General features: G+C 44.1%; 1 protein-coding gene across 2 annotated transcripts; it reads right to left on the minus strand.

Annotated features, from left to right (window-relative positions):
• Nucleotides 1–6,065: 6,065 nt before the first annotated feature.
• On the minus strand, nt 6,066–20,671 carry txnrd2.2 (thioredoxin reductase 2, tandem duplicate 2). 2 transcript variants are annotated; one of them, XM_029162761.3, is made up of 17 exons: nt 20,518–20,671; nt 19,764–19,829; nt 19,610–19,666; nt 19,391–19,535; nt 19,187–19,261; nt 18,354–18,432; nt 18,076–18,138; nt 17,794–17,864; nt 15,578–15,597; nt 15,378–15,469; nt 15,109–15,283; nt 11,864–12,000; nt 10,452–10,547; nt 10,108–10,200; nt 9,133–9,204; nt 8,651–8,748; nt 6,066–8,366 (listed from the first exon to the last, which is right to left on the minus strand). In XM_029162761.3, the coding sequence occupies exons 1-17, from the start codon at nt 20,591–20,593 to the stop codon at nt 8,243–8,245; spliced, it is 1,539 nt and encodes a 512-aa protein (XP_029018594.1). In that variant the 5' UTR covers nt 20,594–20,671; the 3' UTR covers nt 6,066–8,242. The 2 variants fall into 2 exon arrangements, with proteins under 2 accessions (XP_029018594.1, XP_029018595.1); XM_029162762.3 differs by having other exon boundaries at nt 19,610–19,684; nt 20,518–20,582.
• Between the last annotated feature and the right edge of the window lie 400 nt (nt 20,672–21,071).

Below are 21,071 nucleotides of genomic sequence, written 5' to 3' on the forward strand. Positions count from 1 at the left end.
GAGGTTTCAACCTAAAGAATCTATTAATCTATTAGCTTTTGCAGTGGAAAAAACTCAAACATCAGTGAATGGCATTTTAAAACAGACAGCATGGAAGCATCACGCTGGCAGAGACGCAACATTCCTGGGCTACAGCCAAAATGATTTGTATCATTATGAGGACAAACTCAACTTACCGCTCAGAATAATCAGCTATCCACACTAGTTACAATAGAGAGGTATTAATAGCATTTTTAATTCACTAATGAGATCAAATGCATTAGCGCCTAGTGACTGATGTGAGTGAGCAGTTGGCTGAACCCAATTAGAGCAAATGGAGGTGGCAGGACAGTACTCTCAGCAGGAGGTCGGAGAAAGAGTTTGCTGCCCTGCCTGGACAGATACCATGGCCCACATTGTCATCAATTATTCCTGGCATCTCAGTTTACCAAAGGGGCAGAGGGGGTGTGGGGGACAATGCCAGGGTGCACTCTAGAGCTAGTGCCTTGGGCTCCCCATGGGTCTGAGGAGGAGGAGGAGGAGGAGCACAGGGGAGAGGGGTGCGATGTGGTTGAAGCATGTATACAGTATCAACCATCAAACCCAGTGGACAGACTGGTAAGGAAATCCCTGGAATCCCACTCACGCTCCAGCTGCCCAGCCGTGAGGGCGAGCTAGTCATCACCAAATTAGAAAGGCTGCAGGTCAGACTAGGCAGCAGTCAGGCCACAGACAGATACAAATAGACAGGAGTGCCAACATTCAGTCGCCTGGCACCCGTCTAGACAACTTGATGAGCAGATTGATGTAGCAGTAGCAGAAAGGCAGTAATGCAGCATGAAAATGAAACCTTAGGAAACCTTACTTTGATAAAACCCTGCCTACAGGACATTCTTCTGCAATAGATTACTTTTAAAACTGAAACTGTTGCATAGAGGAAGGGCCCAACGTTATTGATCTGAGCTACTGCATTTAAACCTTTGCTCAAGAAAAAGCTCTGGAATGCTGATTTCTTGAATTTGATAAGAATCGTCATACTCGTCTATCTGGAAATGAAAACAAATACAACATAATCCTCTCAAGCTGTATAAGATTGTGTTTAATCTTTACGAAACCCATAATATTACAAATAATCAAATTACATCCATGGCATTAGAAGCAGCTGGGTGAGGGGTTGTTTTGTTGTTGTGTTCTCCGTCCACCAACTCAAACTGAACTAACGCACTTCTGAATTCAGCCTTTTTGCTGACTGCTGATCCATCGTGTGATCAAAACAGATCCGTCTACATGGATTTTCCATTTGTTGGTGGACGGGTATGCATAAGGCACTGTATCAGAACAGAAGGAGAAGATACAGAGCGAGGGGAGTATGTGTTGGCCGTGCAAGTATCATGAGATATAATGGTGAGGCCTCCTCTGCTCTTGTTTTCTTTGGGCATCTGAGCAGGTGTAAATGGAAAGATCTCAGGGAAGGTGAGGAGTGACTGGCCTTCTTGCGGCTTTGAGGCGTAGAATTCAACGCAACCTTCTTGAATCAGAATGTTGTGGAGAAGGAGGAAGGAAGATGCGCAGCCACTATCAGCACCTCTGACCATCCGCCCTTGGAACAGTGACGCAGGGGAGGCTCCCGCTGTCTAGAGTTAATATTCTTATCAGTTCGTTTTGAAACTCCCCTGTAATGTTGATGCTATTTCTCATGGTCACATCCAGAGCAACATGCAGGGAAAAATACTCCCCCCTGACCTTAGGCTTAACATTTGATACAGTGTATTCGAGCTGATGATTAGGTTTCTTTGTACAATGATACATGATAAACATGGCCTTTGTTCCATTAAGCAGATGGATGTTTTTTGTACTGATTCATCGTCCATGCACACGTTAGACGTTTTGCATTCTGTAATTATTTGTGAGAAGGTCGTCGTCCAGTCATACTAGGGCCTGAGACGGGTCAGAGGCAAATCTACTAACAGCTAATGGCAAATTCATTAACTTAACATGCAGTAACTACAGTGCAGTGGCTTGACCTTTCGGCTTTGAAATGAAATGAGTGACTCAAAAGATATCTCTGCCAGCAGCCAGGCTGTTCAACAAGTCTGGAGAAATATAGTCTATATGTCGATCTATATGTAGTTCTTAGAGTTATTGAAAAAGGTTCATTCATTCTTGGCACACTAATAGAAGACCATATTTGATGGCTATTACCCAGCCATTTTTAATTATGACTCTGGTTATATTTGTTTCATGGGCGAGCGAACAGAAGATAAAGATGGTCTAAAAATGCCTCATGGGTGGACAGATCCCAGATCAGTGGGCTAAGACGCATGCCGTGCCTCCTGTTCCAGTAAACGCCTCAACACACACTAATGACCAGTCTTCATGTAGCTGCTGCTTCATTTGTCATACAGGATGACATTAAAGCCAAAGGTTCACTTTGTGAAGGCTAATTACTGAGCTGGTTATATATACACAGGTCTGTGTGTGTGTGTGTGTGTGTGTGTGTGTGTGTGTGTGTGTGTGTGTGTGTGTGTGTGTGTGTGTGTGTGTGTGTGTGTGTGTGTGTGTGTGTGCACCGTAGGCTGGCTGTGACAGTGACACTCCTGTTTTAGAACCGTCTGAAAATGCAGAAATTGTTTGGGAAACATAGAGCAGAGCTTCGGCGCTCCGCAGCTTTATTTATAGGGAAACGTCATGTGTACCGAGCTGCCGCCCGGCGTGCCCGCACCACGCCAATCAAACACACCGTCAATGTGGACCCTCACATACAGAACATACGCAAGAGAGCTCACGCTGTCAACGCCTGCGCATCCACCACCCCCCCCCACACACACACACACACACAGAACATACCACGCAAGCCGTTTGTCATCGGACCCGTGACCAACAAATAAATACAGATAGGCATTACTGCAGCTCAGGAGCAAGGCTGATACATTCAGATCATGTAGTGTGCGTGTGTTTAGCAGCGAGAGAGAGAGAGGGAGAGCGACAGAGATTAATTTAGGCCACTCGTCCCACCAAACTGGGCTTTTATTGACTAAACAGGAAGGACTCAGAATCAGTCAGAGAGGCATCGACAGCAGCCGGAGGGTGAGGCCAGTCGTTTTCTTAAACCTTCAGCCAGATGTGTTGGCTGAAGAAGGAGGAGTCTTCACTGGTTGGTACCTGGAGCTTGATTAATACGACGTGACTCAAACTGATAACACTGGAGCCCCAGAGCAGACGCACTCGGAGGGAAACTGTCTCCTTCTTTCTTTAGGAAGACTAATGACCCAGTCTGTAAGGTTTGTTAAGATCATCATCTCCCACTAATATAAAATTTCATCAATCCTAATGTTTAATCAACAACACTGGGACGTTTCTTGGCCTGATAAAATGACCAAATACACCAGGTTTACTTCAGGACGTTCTGTCAAACACGTTTAAATAACGCTGCCCTGTTTGTCTTTTTCTCCAAGTTCCTGCAGGAAGACGCTGGCGTTGATTGTGTTCGTGAGCCAAGTCGGTTTAACAAGAAGGTAACTCAGTATTCATTGTTTTACAGTTGAACAGAGCATGAAGAGGATCAGACGATGAAACTCTGCCTTCATTAAAGACAGTAACTTTACTAATCTGACCTTAATATTGACTATTGCCTGATATTAAATAACATCTATTGCCTTTATTGGCATCTCTTTAAAGCAGAGGCTGCTGTAACTTAAACAGCTTAACTCTAAGATTTGATTCAGCCACTGGGGACAATGAACCTCAACAAATCAAGGGTGGCTGTTGCTCATGAGCACATTGCGCACGTTAAAATCACACGCGATGCCGGTTCATTTTCCTGCAATGAAACGTGTTCACCTGGCTGCGGTTTAACAAGCGATTCAGTCTAATGACAATAGCTGGAGGTCAGGTTCGGCACGACAGGTTTTTCACATTAAGCTAAGCAGCAATCCCGTTTCATGTATAATGTATACAACTACAAAGCGCTGGAGTACTGTAAAACTGACTGTGGCAATTAATCTACATGTCATCTGTTTCGATGACAAATGAGGAGCTGATCAAACAGTCCGTTATTATGAGCTTGTAAGAGGTGTGGCAACAAAATCACAGACAAAAGCCCGAGTGCAGCCAACCAGACATGTCTTGTTTAGATCCAAACATCAGTGTGTTTTGTGTTGATTCTGCAATCAGGCTGTTAGTGTCGCAATCTTTGTGTTTTTGTGCACACACACACACACACACACTCACACACAAACAACGTCCCTTTCTTGTGTGCCGTCATCAAACATCGGCATCGGTAATAAGGCGGCTTCCTGTGTGGCAAAGAACCTGACTAAATGATTTAGTAGCTGAGGCCCGTGATCAAAATTGCTCTTTCTCATTGACGTCTGGGTGCTGGAACCACAAATGAAGACATTTTAGCACACACCCTTTCTACTTTTGACTACAGGCGCTGGTATAATGCTGTGGTCAACAAGTCTAGACCACAGTGCTAGGTCTTCCTCCTTTACCAACACCCACATCCCCTCAGATAAAGGCTGCTCCAGCTGCCATGTGTATTGAATTTGGATCATTCCTGGGGGTATCCTGTTCTTATCAGGGGTCAGATAAGCTCATTTCACAGGTCCTCACCTCCACTGGGCTACCGATGCTGCCTCGCTCTATCAAGAGGTGACCGCATTCGCTTCTTCTGTGTTTGCATTTGGGAACGGTTTTTGAAAAGGGGGTGAGTGGATTTTTTTTTGTCGTTTCACTGTAGCAAAATATGAGCTGTGGCCTTTAGATCTGCGAAACAGACAGAACAGCCTTGACCTTCGCAACTGGGACTAATCTGCTGCATTCTTTGACCAACTGTCCTGAGCGAAAATGAAAATGTTCAGTTCAAACACAAAACATACAGCAGGTTTGACAAGAAAAGCGCTCACCCTGCCTGTTCCTGCATTCCCAGGAGTCAGTGTATTGAACTGTACCTGTAGCTCAACTGTCTTGAACTTGAGGCCAAAGTGAGGGAATACATCGCAACAGTTTGGAGGTTCACCTTATGACTTCTTAGTCGACTTCAGGCCTCTTGAGGCTCTGCTCCATGGTCCAGGCCCTGCAGGCATCTCTGGTTGACAGCTCTTGAGCAAGACACTGGCAGCACAACAGAGCAGTTATAATTGGCCCCTATTCATTATGAGGTATAATCCTCACCCAGGCTGAGCCTTTTCTGTTCCTTGCGTCTTTTTTCCGCTAGTGTTTACACAAGGTATGTTTCTGTTTCTTGTCCTCCCGAGGCTTCGCTTCGGCAGAGGCCTGTAGGTTTTAGTGTGTGTCTTAGGGTTCTCCTCCTCCAGGAACGCTCCTAGGGCTCAAGGCCCGACGTGACAAAGGCCCTGCAAATGCCTGACTCACAGACAACTGTCAGCGTTCAATAGGTCGGATTAAGACGAAGCGTAGAACCGAGGGCACCTTGACATGTTGACATGTTCTACTGAGTGCATTTCAAGGTGGATTTAGCCTGTTTTGCTCCATTGTGAAGCGACAGAAGAGACACAATTGCTAAACGGGGCAGACTATTATCGAGACGGCGGGTGAACTTTGCTCCCACTGTCTGGGTTAGGGCCGACACCGGCTTCATTCTCAGGGTGAGTGAGGCTGCTGTGGATCCTGAGGAGGTTCAGGGGTTTCAGAGAGCTCCGTCCTTAACCAAACAAACACAGTGGAATTTCGGCCATTGTTGGTGCAGAGGGTTGAGTGACAGGGCTGCATAGCAGAGGTGCCTGTCAGCAGAGACGCGTCAGGGTCAAAGTGTGACCACCCCTTGTGACAGTGCTCAATATTAAGACCCAACTATTTAGCATAGTTCAACATAGACCTGTACAGATGCACTAAAATGCATACACACACTGAGACAAATTACTGTGTAATGTTGTTGCAGAGACTACATGCGTCATGCCTGATAACCCAGGTTAGAACAAATGTGACTCACCTAAACTAGATGTGAGCATAAAAAGCACACATTAGTTGCCTGGCAACCTTACCAACATAATTTGTTTGCAGGTGAACATATTTATGCTACTGAACACAAAGATGCAGATCCAAATGAGCCTTTTTGTAGAACACTCAGTTAGACATCATTACTTTATTGGTGATTTATTTATTGGTTGTCCAATCATCAGTACTTTACATATAAATTATGTACTGTATAATAAAGCTTTAATGGAAAATTACACTTCTCTATTTACAAACACTGAAGTTAGAGACCAGGTGACATCAGGCTTGCACTCTCCAGCTTTGGCTTTTAGTGCAGGTCATCATTAGCTGGCCTACGTGAAAACTGAACCCCGACCCCCCTCTGTGTGAAACAGCTGACGCTCAGTGTTGTGTAAGTCTTGGGTCCGTAGTGGCTGATAAACAACGACGAACAGAAATCAACGGAGGTCAATAAAAAATGACTCATTTTGTGTGTGTGAGCAGCGATAGCTCGTGTACAACCATAGAGCAGATGAGAGAGAGCAGAGGGGAAGCGGAGGGTAAAAAGCAAACAGACATTACAGTTCTACTGATGGCCCCAATGACTTCCCTCACGTTGCCTTGGGCCCGGCCTGGGGTCTCTGAAGTGGCTCGTTAAGCACAGGAACACAGACTCAATCATCCTGGGCAAACACGCCGCTGCCGCTCCATGGTGTGTTGGTTGGCCGGTTGAGTTCGTCCTCTGGCCATCGCATGCCCTTTTTACCCAAAGTCCCACAATCCCTTGCCGTGCAGGGCTGCATCATGTGAGCCCTCTGTGCTCCGAGTGATAGAGTCAAGCTGTTCCTGCTGAACGGAGGTCAGGGTTCCTCAGTCAGCACCTCAGCCCTGAACAGAGCACACAGGAATCCCCTTCCCTCCCTCACCAGAGCTGAAACTCAGCTCTTTTTCCTCCTGCCAGGGTCCAAATAAAGCTGGTGGTGCTCTCTCTCTCTCTCTCTCTCTCTCTCTCTCTCTCTCTCTCTTTTTCCTCTCTCCAAGTCCTGGCCCGCTATTGCTCCCCTCATTGAAATCATTAATCAGACAGGACAGATTAGACTTCAAATAAAAATAAACGAGACCTAGCAGCCTCCTCTTAGCAGCCCTCAGAATTGACAGTCCTCCTCCTCTTTCTTTGCCTAATAAACCCAAGATGTCCAGTTCAGGGAGCATGGCCCTCATCTGAGCCCTTTGGCAAGGTGGTAGTCTATTACTGCTTTATTGATATAAACAACTTGTCTTATCTGCCTTGGTGAAGACTCCCGATACCTAACCTGTCATCCATGTAAATACACAACAGATAACCCTTATCGGTTTGGCAGCAATAAAAGCAGCCTGTGCTTCATTCAAAAGCACATATCTGTTATAGGGATTAAAGGGATTAAGTGTGCACCCTGAATGTATTCAGTTTTATGTTTTATCCAGTGAGTATTTTAATCTGTCTTTCAATCTTGGCTCTGGAAAAAATGGAGAACAACAGTGCCACCTTTAGGAAACGCTGAGTAATGCGGATCTCACATTCGATAGAGTTACCCTGCGCCTGGTCTGTGACAACCACACAGGTTCAGACAGCGCGTGTTTATAGTCCGAGTGTATTTCTTCAGGGATAGGAAAGGGCATGGGAAGAAGAGAAAAGGCTCCGGGTCTGCAGGAATCTGGTGGGCCCTAAACAAGTCAGGGTTCCAGGTCTGGCTGACTGACAGGCAGCCCACCGACTGTTTGTGTGTGTCCATGGGAAATGGGGTGGTGTCGCTGCGGCGACGGCCCTGGGGCTATCCATCAGTGTCATGGGGGGAGGTGGGGGTTTATGGTATGTGTCACCTCCAAGACTAATGGACAGGAAGTACAACCAGAGAAACAACAATATTTGAAGAATATATATTCAGAAAAACGTTCGGCTCGGTCCATATTTCTACGGTTTCAACAAAACCAGCACAGGCCTTAATCCTGATTGATGAGCCTGTTTATTTAAAAGACGGTTCCTTGTTGGCAACGACTCTCTAACCCGATCTACAGCCCTGCGCTTTGAAAGCATACACATATGCCCCATGTAGTTATATGGGGCATTATATCACAATCTTGGCTATCATAAATTGCCATCGACTGTACCCTGTGCAACCAGTAATGACCAGCACAACAGGCCTGCACGATCCCAGTAAGCACAATGTACCAATGGCCAGAGAGAGAGAGAGAGAGAGAGATCAAGTTGAGACCTGGCTAACCTCTTTCCACCATCAATGAGGGACCCTGTGAACTCACTAGTGTTCAGAGACTGAGATGCTTAACCTCAGCAGCCAGTGACCGTGGCGTCCAGGCCAGAGCGCTTTGTGATGTTGACCTTGACAACCTCCTCAGCGCAGGTTGGGTGGATGCCTACCGTCTGCAAAAGGTGAGAATATGTTGCTCCACACCTGTAAACACACAACGCATACAGGGGACAGTAAGTTGTTGTCCTATTTTAAAACGAAGGCTCGGGTGCACTGAGCTGCAGCTAGAAACCGTATCTACAGTATGATGCGTTTATTAAGACAGCTTCACGTATTAATCATAAATCTTTTTGAGAAAGTGTGAAGTGAATTTTTTTTGACACAGACTTGTATTACAGAGCAATTATTGAATTCAGTTTTACTTTATAAAAACAATAGAAAATTATGCTGTGTGACCTTATCCAAACATTCCATCTATTTAAACTTACTGGAAGCCCAAAGCAAAGCCCTGTGTAACCTCTCCTGCATTTGGACCGGTGAAGTGAAGACCAAGGATCTTCTGGTTTCCATCCCGCTCACATACTACCTGAAGAAGTGGAAAAAAATAAATCAATAAATCAACGCCAAGAAGCTGAGGCTCACACTTATTTTGTTGCACGCTACTTCCTGCTTCTGGCATATCCTTCAACCCAACCAACAACCTTCAAGATCATTCCGATCTTTGCAGTTGTCCCCAGAGCAGATTTGCTGGCCCTCAGATTCCAGGATTACCTTATGCTTGGACCATTCGGACTATTTTGTTTTAGCCCCTCTCTTAAAATACCATTCATGTAGCAGACTGAACTCCACTAACCTGCGAATCCTGTCCTCCGACTAGACACAACTATATAGTGCATGGAAATGCCATGTCCCAAACAAACCTACAGTCCAAAACACCTGCCTAAAATCGCAATTTGCACTGTAACTCTACCTTTATGTAGCACTGGCTCGCATCGCGCTCAGCAACAGTGAATTCCAGAGGCTTGTAGAAAGCATGGTAGACCTACACAGCAAAAGCAGAGACATACTGTAAGATATAGAGATGTTAAAGTATACTGTACATTATAAAGTTCAAGGTCTACTTCTGGTCAATGAATGATTATAGAAAACTGTGGTGTACCAATACAAAACTAAACTCTTACATCACAACGGAAAAAAAAGATCTTTTGGTCACTTTTAAAAAAAGAAGAAATGCGACACAAAAGTGATCACAGTGAAGTCATCCGTATTACCTAAATAATTGGAGATACTGTTCAATGTTGTGACTAATTGTGCCTAATTTTCTATCTTTAAACTGAGACGTGCACGTGGGTGTTTTTATTCTATGGCGAACGTGCCAACACAAGTCGTGAGGGCCATGCAGCTGTTGGGGGCCGGTGCTACAGCTACTCCTTAGATCTCAGGACACCTGTCATCACCCCACGCACGCCTCAATCAGGCCTCCTACTCGCCTGTCAGTCACAGCCACAAGCCCCGCCTTGCTGGCTAAACTGTTACCTTGTTCAGGTGTTGGCTAATAACTGGAGCGCCGCTCCCGTACCCAAACAGGCAAAATGCATCGCGGCTTGCTTTGTATGTGTATGTCAGTGTGTATTCACGGGTATACGGGGTATTATAGTTTTATGTAGACTGATGCCAGTAAGGAGCCTCTTACGCTGCCTGTGTGGCATGTACTGAAATGTAATACACCTCTTGAAATTAGCAGCTTAATTAAAAGTAGCTTTAAATAAAGAAAAGGTCACATTTCATTCACCCTGTTGCTACTATTCACATTTATTTCCCATATTGCTTTACATACAAATATTTTAATAATTTATTCAAATTAATTATTGCAAAACTACAAATTTTCTATTTTTGTACTAAAAACCTTTGCTTTTTGTGGGAGTGTTGTGGCAATAAATCTTACCTCTATAGCGTCTTTTCCGTGCCTCTTCTCTGCCTCCTCCTCGGACAGGCCCACACAGCCGTACTCTAGAGGGGTGAACACCGTGGTAGGAACCTGACAGAAATTACACACAAAGCGGACACAGTTTCCATTGTGCAGCACACAAAAAATGATTAGAAGTGAATTTGTCCCATATATTTATTTATTCAACAGATATTAGTGTATGACTATTAAAACAAACCTTATTAAGGTGTGTGGAAAAATGAATTTCAGGGTATACTGGATTTTGAACATTTTGTATGTTTATCATGAGCGACCCTGACAAAAGCAGAAAACACACACTACATATTGTTTATGTTTCTTACATTGTCATAGTTCATGAGCTCGGTGCTTTGACCAGTCAGTCTGCGGGCAAGTAGCTTTCCTGCTTTAATGGCCGTCGGGGTTAATTCAGGGCGACCCTGAAACATGAGAAAGACTTGTTTACTTCTGCATATCTGCACTTTGAACACCTAGACAATCCAAGTACAGCTCTTGGTTATAAACACTCTAAAACAGTTTTACCAATCCGAGTGGTCGGACTGTTCGTTCCTGTAAAAAACATCTGCCTTAACTCATTCTCGCTTAAACACAACAGTGCAAAAACAAAAACAGAGACTTGACAGACGATCATTCAGTGACTGACATGTGGCAAGTGCTAAACATTTAAACCATCTAACACATTAAAACAAATATCTTTCTTCTGTGTTTTGGATTTTATTGCTCTGGAAGTTTGCCAAATAGATAAACACGTAGCAGTGGATACACACTTCCCCCCTCAAACACACACACAGACACCTGAATGGTGTCAGTAATGCTGCGGGGCAATTCTAAAGGCATGACTTAAACCTGTTAAATTACAACTGCACATCCTGTTGTCCAAAACATCTTCGCACATTTGCATGCCACTCTATGTGCATGCATGTTCTGTGTTTACACACCAGACAGTATGTATCAATATAATGTATTTCTTGGCACTACATTCTAAGAAAAAAAACTGGGTTATCAACTGTTCTGATGAAAAAAAAATGAGAAAGGAAAAAGGCAGAGAAAAGAAAGGAAAAGCCGACAGACAGATTGGGGTGAAGCATGACTCATAAAAGCCAGCTGTCAATCAAAGACGATGCTCCATGAGCGTGCGTGTCATGAGGCCTGGGAGGCAGGAAGGAAGCACACAGCTGGATGCAGCTAAAAAAACAACAACAGTGCCACCACATGCAGCAGGTATAACTAGTGCTAACATGGCTTGGTAGCCAGTCGCAGCAGTAATGGTATTATTATTTAGCCTACTCATCTGGGGTAGAGGTTTTCTACGCTGTTAACGTTGGGGCAATGATGGCCAGTTTTGAAAAGTGTCATCTTTGCAGGTTCTGCAATTCTTTCTGTGCCTAATAATATGATCTGAGCATTTTGGAGGCATCTTTTCTTGTCCTGACATGAAAACATCAGTGTGTGCTTGTTGTCACCACATATTTTGCAGTCAAGGCCTTTTCTCTGAAATTGTTGGATGATCGGAAGCTGTATGTGCCACTGTTTGATTCCAGATTGATCTCATAGAGCTAACAGACCCCTGGGCAGGGTCTTAAAAGTATTAAAAGCATTTACAGTCGGGGCGCTGGGTGTGGACTACCACCACAGCACTGATTTGAAGACTCTACATACTAACAACAATTAAGTGAAATGTTTTTTCCTCCTTGACTGTTGTAGGAGCTGTCAACGTGGCGTTCACAACTCTTACCTCACCAATGTCACCGAATGCGTAGATGTTTGGCACAGAGGTCGACTCATCGGGGCTCACAAGTATTTTCCCCGTCTCCTTGTTGAGTTGAACGCCAAGTTTGTCAAGACCCAGGGCCTTAGTTTCAGGGGCTCTACCTGCAGTCAGATGCAGGAAATGACAAGAGGAATATAACATTTTAGTAAACAAAGCAGATGAGTAATAATTGTATCTAATGAAGGTGCTTCATCAAAAGTAACATAATCATAAAGATTCCAATTAAAAAAAAAAAAAAAGACTAATAATAATAATGCAACTTGCTGGTGTTATTAAACAAAAAAAATTGATTGTTTTTACATCCTGAAACAATAAACACAACACAAAAATAGCATAATATAGGTCTCTTGAATACATCTGGTTAGCTGAGAGCTTAGGAGTACGCAAAACTGATGAGCAGCTGGGACTCCCTCCTATCGAGCCACAGGACACCCCAGGGTGTGATTTCTGACACTTCCTGGGGGATAGCTGACTGATTCTGTCGACACTGTGTCTCCATGGTGATGGAATATGGACCACTCGCGCCTTGGTCCTCTCCATAGCTCCTCACAACCTGCCTGGGTAGCACAATAAACACCCGGTCCTGAGGTACCAATGTAGATGCTATCGGACAGCAAAAATAACAAACCCCTGAGACCCTTTTTCCTGGCTGGAGCCGAAGAACAACGTCCCCCTCCCTCCTCTTGGACCAGAGGGGTGGGGGCTACAGGGACCCGTCTAGTGCTTCACATCATGGGTGGTTGAATGGGATGGAGAGCACAGTAGGATGACAGAGTCGGGCAGTCCCGCAACAGTTAGTATTTATTTTATTAATTAAGAGCTGGTCAAAATATTTTCTGATCACCAGTGTAGTTCACAATTATTTCTCCATATTTAGCTGTGTAATAAAGTGGAATGTGTACCTTGTCTATATTTACATTCACTGAGTTAAGACTTGTGCATAACACATTGTTGCGGCTCCACATGATGGTCACACACAATCAAAATCTGGAAATTGCACCGATACATACGATAACTTAGATATTTGCAAAAGTGATGCCGTCACATTAAACATTTAGAAATTGATGAATCATACTGTGATGCTGATATTCTGTATGAGTATTGGCCTTTAAAAGTCTACATCAGTAGATCTTACTGTAAGCATGAACGTTTCTTTCTTTACATATCTGGTCTTCCTGTTTGGACTGGAGCTGTATAATACCACAGTTCCATTGTATGGCAAGGACACAAAAACAGTAGGCAGGCTGATAAGTCAGTCACACACGCACACGCACACACGCACGCACACACAAGCCAATTTGAACAAAGCATGTTGTGACATTCAGAGGAAGCTACTTGACTGCCAGACCCATCAAACCTCCACAAGTTGAAATGCGATCTGGATGCTTATCTGATCAATTAAATGAACAAAGACAAAAGCGAGTAGTAGGGGGTACTGTTATTCTTGGGGGAACAGAGAATGCAGGATGCCAAAAAACTGATTACACGTTCTATTTCAGGCCAAAAAGATGCAAATCGATTAAAGGTTAAGCAGCTGTAAAAACTACTAGAGTCAGGAGGTAGATATCAACAGAAAAACAGTGTGTTTTTACATTGTACTTCAAATTTTTCAATTAGTTTTAGGAATTTATTATTTTACCTTTCACATTTTAGCAGTGTCGAATGTTAAAAGCTGATAGAACTGTTTAGAAAGCTAGAATAATCACTGATATTCTGTGACTTCCATGTTTTTGCCGTAAATGCACAGCTACAATATAAGTTCAAATGACCAAGGACTGTATTTATGAGTACAGTGGGGAGGAAAATCTACTGTTCACACTGTCTACATACAGACGGGAAATGTGGAAATGTTCTGTTTCCTGGTGTGTTTCTGCAGGCACACCTGGACAGGGGAGCGGCCATGGGCCAGGAAGGAGCAGGGGAAAGGTGGAGGGAGGCAGGGCCAGTCAGACGGATGTGAGAGACAGTGGTGAGACTATCCCCTGCTCCCCTCTGGCCTTTAATAACTCCACTGAGGCCTGGGACCCCACCTGACCCCTAGTGTAAGGTCACAGCGAAGGGAAGTGGCCTTGTACCCATAACTCCTGCATGCACACATCAAAGAGCTGTTGTTAGTGGTTCTCACTAAACTGTATAGGAACAAAAGGATTCATAGACATAGCGGGGTCCTTTCAATTCAGCTACAATTGGTAGAAACCCCCTTAATATTTGGCTGTTGAGACGAGGCTAATTTTAATGCTGGACAAGCTAAGAACAAAGACTTTAAACTTGTTTTATTATTAAGGAGACCATCAAATTATGTTGTACTGGGAATTGAAATTATAATATGTGCCAGGTCCCACAGTGGCTTAGCTGAGGTTGACTGAGAGTCTGGTGAAAGGAAACCAGAGGAGCAGCATATCACGCATGTGAGACTGCGTACTGATACAGCGCTAATGTTATTGTCACTACGGTTGTTTGCTGGGACCATGTGGGAATTCAAGCTCGGGTGGGAGGAATAAACGTCATCTCGCCTGTGGGGTCACGCACATCCTCATCGCGGTCACACGCACAGCTCCCCTGTCACTGTCAAACTCTTGAATGGGAGAATCAAAAACTGGTAGTCAGATTTTCAGGAAGTGCCGCCTTGTCGCAGCACAAACAAACCGACGCCTTTGGCCCCGACAGATGTTCCCTTCGTTGTTGGTCACGCTGCTGGTGGAGCGGCAGAAGAGGAGCGACACAGACACAGACAGTGTGGAGAACGGGCGGAGGAAGGCTGGCAGTAGTGGCAGAGGGCTGCGAGCAGAGCAGGGATGGCAGTGATAGATGCGGAGTCGGTTTCCGCAGAGCTGGCATGGGCAGGAAGGCCCAGAGATGGAGAACAAAGAGGGGAATGCTTTGACCCAGTGCCTAGGTACATCCTGCCCTGTCCTGCCCCTGTCCAGCCACAGAGACACAGAACCAGCACTGGGTGATTAACACTTCCCCTGCCACCTCCCCCGCTCGCACTTTATTACTTTGTTTTCAGCCCTGATGCCTCTGTTATCTGCTGACACTGCACTCTATTTGGGGATGACACTTAAATTGATAGTGGCAGGGAGACCACAGATCACGTCTGTGTTTTGCTTTTTTCAGGAATACTGTGTTTCTGTGTGTTACATGTAATGCTTTGAAAGATGAGTTCCCAACTAATGTATTTACAGTACTGTTTCAGGCTTAAGACTCACCGACGGCCCATAGCACTGTGTCATACGTGTCACTGTGCTCGTTGCCGGTCTCGCTGTGGCTCCAGGTCACCTGCACGGCTCCTGAAGGGAGCTTGTCCACTCTCTTTGGCACACACTTCCACGCAAACTTAGTGCCGTAAGACTCCATGTAGTCAGTCACCAGGCCTGCCATTTGCTGCGCAACCAGAAAGAGAACATACACCGTCAAAGCAAGTCCACAATGTCTCTCACACAACCCACATGAAGTGAAGTAATCCAGTGAGCCAGACCTGATCAAACCCACGGAGGGCAATGCTGCGAACCATCACTGTGGTGTCCAAGCCGATCCCGGTGAGGAACCCGGCACACTCCAGAGCCACATCTGTGCGTAGGTTAAGTATAGAGACGTAGAAGTAGCTCATATGAAGCTGACATGTTATGTGACCACACAGCGACTCAATTTACAAGCCCTCTGACTAACAAAGGATACAGCTGGCGCCAACCACAAGTCTGGAAAACAAAATGACAGAAAGGGAAGGTGTGAGCCGAATAGATACAATAAAACACATTTCACCATTTTTACAGCACATTAAGGCCTAATAAAAGAAAGTAAGCCCGATGCTGATATATGTTTAATATCTTGGAAGTGATGGTTTCCAAACCTTCGGAACCTAAGAAGGACGAGAAGCCCTGCGAGTGAAACCTAGAAAAATGGGATAGTAAAAGGTATTTGTGTGTCTCCACTTGCAGTGTCAGCGTATATTTGTGTGTGGTCCAGGTGAATCACACGTCTAATCCAGCCATAAGATCTATGGCATTGAGGAGGGCTAATTGCTAGCATTTAGGCTAATCCCTGTGGATGGGGGTGTCCATGTTAAGGGCTCAAGTCCACAAATCAGCCTGCTGAGAGACATCCGTCGCCCGCATAGAGGAGGCCCCTTTTCTGCCTCGTGTTCCACCGCGTCTGCCCAGGCCGTCTTCTGTCTTGGTCTGCTCTACCTGACAGCTCTGGATGCCTGCGGCAAATCCTGCCCTGCACCATGATAACACGAACCACTAAAAGCCCCAGTGCCCATTTCCCTATGTCTGTTCAGTGCACAGCTGCACTTAACACATATTGTGAAGTGGATTAAAGGAGATTAGGCAAAGAGCTTTAGCCTGATTCTACACTTTCATCACGGAGGAGCCGTCTCTTCTCCCCTAACCCTTCTTCCTCCTCATTGTGTTTGATTGTATTTTACACTTCACTTGTGTCCGTACAGCTGTAGTACACAGAGAACCTTTAGATTCCTGCACATCCTTTGTTCCTAATATACAGTTTGTGTTTTATTATGGATAACCTCATTTTTAATTCTTTTTTCCTCTACAGTATTCCTACAGTTACTCTGATGCTGTGACATGGTAGTACAGTTGCACATGTATGTACTACTGTACATAAAGCCACATCCTGCTCTATCCCAAACACTGGCCGATCCATACACCAGTATCAGACTCCTGCTGGCACGTGCTCCGTGCTTTCTCCAGAAAGCATGATGATGGCAGGGAGCGCTGAGCTTTGGCCCTGGAGCCAAATCTGTCATTCAGGTGTGTTCATGCTCCAAGTCTCATTAGACACCGTTCACTCAACTGACCGCACTTCCACAACAGCATTGACTCCAAAAAGCAAAACAGCCTCTCAAACCTCACCTGCACAGCTGGAAGCTCTGCAGCACAACAAGATCTCTCCTTGCCCTATAATACTCTCACAGAGGAAGCTAATGCTAACCCACAACCCCCTTACTGCCTGTGGGGATGCAGAAAGTCATAACGACCACACTCGTACAACTTCAAACAACTTCCTAAGATCAAGTGGTCTGTGAGTGGATAATTCTGCTGTGTAGACTTTGTAGTGTTCTGAATGGGTAAAAATACTACAGTGGATATTGGTAAAGTGTTTCTTGATTTGTTGAGTATTAATGATTCTGTATCGCCACCCAGTGGTCAAAATTATAAAAAAAATCACTAGGCAAATATTACATCTTAGAATCATAGACTTTAACTGACTTAAAGAGTTAAAGAAGTTGGGCGGTGGACACACAAGCCACAAACAATCCACAAGCAGTATCATCAGGCAAAAGAAAAACAACCTGGATTTAAAACGGCAGCAATTAAAATAAATAAAAAAATCCCCAGGTGCAGAAAGCCTCACCACATACAGAACCTGAGTGAGGCAATAATTATTTCCGTTTTCCTGTCACCTTGAAGCAAACAACCATCAAACCCCATGTACGTCGCAGCCACCAGTCGCGTCTGCGCTTTGTGCCAAAAGGAAACGTCACCGTAAGACCAATTAACCTGGTGATGACAGGAGCTAAAAGGCTGGATTAAAGGGCTTGTTCTGTAAAGGTCAGGATGCACGCCGCTAATCTGAATCATGAGGCGAGGACAGGCATACAGGAAGGGAGAAAAACAAACTGCATGTCACTGATGAGTGATTACGGTGCGTGAGAGTGGGATGTGTTGTGTCAGCGAAGAAGGTAGTGCAGCGGGTTTGGAGTGAGGCATTAATACTTAAGGGGTTGGCAGCTCTGTGTCTCTTGCAGGACTGTATTAAAACACACCAACCGCTCTACATTTAGTGGTCAATGGTGAGGGGAAAACCTAACAGCCCCCCCCCCACCCATAGCTGTTTCTATAGGTAGACTGAAAGATGAAAGGTCGCCTCACGTTTTTCCAGGTGACTCTTTCAACCAGAATATGTCATCGCTGGTGAGACCATGCTCCATCGCTCCAGGGATCTGTAATAACAGTAAACACTATGAGCTGAGCTATCAAAATATTAATCCATTATGCCCCGAAAGGCCTGTTGCCTTTAGTTAAGCCTTGCATGTATGCCATGGTTCAAAGGTCTCAAAGCAAAATCTGCATCACCAGAAGGGAATCTTTGCTACTCTGGAAAATGAGAGACTCAAACCTCAGTAGAATAATGGTAATGATAGTGATATTTACATTTGTGGGGTACTTGGGCCGTCCGCCAGTGGCGATCACAATGTTTTTAGCAGTCAGGACCATCTGTGTGGAGAGAGGAAAGAAATGTGAAACAAGTTACATAACAAGTCATGATGGAAATACAACCCATTTTGAATTCACAATTCTGAATTTGCTACATAAAAACATCAGGCTTACAAGATCTCAGTGTTTTTTATTGTATTTTCAATACCTAATATCCATCAACAGAATGAATCAATACCGTACACGACTTTACGTGAGACTTAATAAACACCTACTTCTTTTCCTGCTTTAGTTAGTCCTTTAATAGTGTGTTCATCCGCCAGTCTTCCTTTAATGTTCAGATACTTAACCTTCCTGTAAACAAGAAACATTGCAACTGCAATTAATGTGCAGATTACATTTTTCAAAGACAGGTTTACTTCCGGAAGACTTTAATAGGACTTTGTTGCACTAATGGTGCTTCATACTCACAACATCTGCACTTCATTACTTTCAGAAAAACCTAATGCAGTTGATTAAAGCTTTGCTAATTTATTATTATATCCTAATTATTACTTGCCTTACATCGTGGGCCACTGTTATGAAAGCACAGGCTTTAAAAGCGTCACTAATATTCTAAGTCTAAGCAAAAAAAAAAAACATTTTAGGCTAGGTTTGTGCACATCCACACACCTGTTTGCCCTCCAGCCAGCTACTCATTCAACATGTGGTCTCTAACTATCAATCCTTCAGCTGTGTACCAACAGAAATGTACAGCCTTCAGCAACATCTCATGCCAAGAAAATAAGCACAAAGGAAAGAAAAATGGGCCAGAGTCTAAATACTAATTATTCTCCTATGGTACTTGTGTAAATTCAAAAATAGCATAATATGCAACAGGGAGAGTAGCAGTGACATAAAAAGTGGTTGAGAGACATAGGTAACACATTTTATTTACTTGAACAAACTCTCTACTAAACTGTAAGGACTAAATCTAAATAAGACCAGATTTGACAATTAGCTTTGTTATGAGTTACACCCTTCTCTGTAACTATTAAACTAAATGAATGGCAGAAAACGTATCGCTGAAAGTAATCAATGTGAATAAAGAATATGTAAAGTCACTCACCTGTCCTGGAGCTGAACTCTGTGACCCCAGTTCAGAGACCTGACATGGTTTTGAACAGCCTCTGCCATGGTGACCCTGGAAAAGAGAGAGAGAGAGACAGAGAGAGAGACAGAGAGAGAGACAGAGAGAGGGGGGGGGCAGAGAAAGAGACAGACATCATAGTTTACGTTAGAAATAATGCTTTTATGTTAGGTTTAAACTTACCAGTCATGGCAGGCTGGCCCTGAGACCTGCCAGCCATATTTCTTAGCATCTTTGAGTGAAGTGCCAAGAAGAGCAGTCTGATGCATGAGCTTCTTGGGAATGCAGCCAACATTAACGCACGTACCACCGAGACCCCATTTGGTTCCTGTTTGACAAAACTATCTTAATGAAAACATCTTTTGTCATGTTACAAAGTTATTTGACACAAATATACTTTACCTTTAGCAGATGGCTCCACATAATCTAAAACAGCAACTTTCTGTCCCAGCTGTGACGCTGTGAAGAGTGTTTACACTATAAGTGTGATGTGAGACAGAAACCACAGCGCAGCGCACAAAGTGGATTTATACATGAGCATCATGTCCCATCTCACCTTCTTTGGAACAGGCGAGTCCTCCTGAACCCCCACCAATAACCACCAGGTCATAGTCATACTTCCCTATAAAAGAGTGATAAGCATAAGGATTAACTTTATTAATCCCACAGGGGGTAAATTCAACTGTATTCCTTTCTACACTGAGAGCAGATCAGTCTGCACTGAGGGAGCTGCTCAGAGCCTCCACTGTTAGATGAGATGGACGAGAGGAATTGTCTATGACAGATGTCAGCTTGGCCGACGTCCTCCTCTCACCCACCTCCTCTACAGAGTCCAGTGGACGTCCCCGGACAGAGCTGGCCTTCCTGACCAGCGCGATCAGTCTTTAATATTAGTTGTAGTAATATATATTATAATATATAGATAACATAGATTATAAACCCTTCACATGACATATGTAAGTTTCGTTACTGCTCTGCTGTAGCACCATAAAGCTAATGACCCTTCATTTATAGTTTAACCTCTAACTTGTCCACTAAGATCGGTATCAAAACAAAACAACCCTGAAGTTCAGCAACTCGAATTTCACACAAGTAATGAAAGCACAGCACAGCTCAAAGGCAAAGGGGCATTCTTCTCTTTAAAACTCTAACTCAGACCGCAGCTAAAGAGTTTTATTTGAAGTGTGTTTCAGTTTTACTCTGGAATAAGGCTTTGTAACCTCCACAAGCGCTGCGGCCTTGTAAAATAGCAACAGTTGCACATCGACAAAAACGCAATTAACAACATTCACGCCTTGTGTCACTTTTACCTGTCAGGTTTCTTGTCAAAACATGTAGAGAATGAGCCCTTTTCCACCGGTGTCTTCCTCTACAGAGAGCGGCCATGTTGTTGTGATAGAAGGACCCCGCGCGGACCTGTGCTGCCCAGAGAGCTGCCTGAGAGGAAATGTGTCCGCTTCTCTGCCTGAAAAAGTCAACACCATGGAGACTCAATCTGAACGTTAGTTAAAATGTAGCAATGAATATTATTGTGATTGTTATACATAAAATGCTTAAAAACAGATCAAAGCTCACCATCTTTAGCCTAGACAATTTTGTTGGTAAATAAATTCATTTAATATGAATGATTTCATATTCATTAGACCAGTACGTTAAAAAAAAGACATCACCTCACTTACTGTCTGAAAAAGCAGCTTGTCTGCCTTCATAGACAAACTGTTATCTTTCCATCTACACTAATCACTATTTTCATGGCTAAAAGAAGCCGCAGTGTAAAATGTTGCCTATGATAAAAAATTATATATTTATGTTTGTAATGTGATCCATTAATATTCAAGATTCAAAAAACTTTATTAATGCCAGA

Source organism: Betta splendens, chromosome 9, assembly GCF_900634795.4.
Source record: "Betta splendens chromosome 9, fBetSpl5.4, whole genome shotgun sequence".
Lineage (NCBI taxonomy): Eukaryota > Metazoa > Chordata > Actinopteri > Anabantiformes > Osphronemidae > Betta > Betta splendens.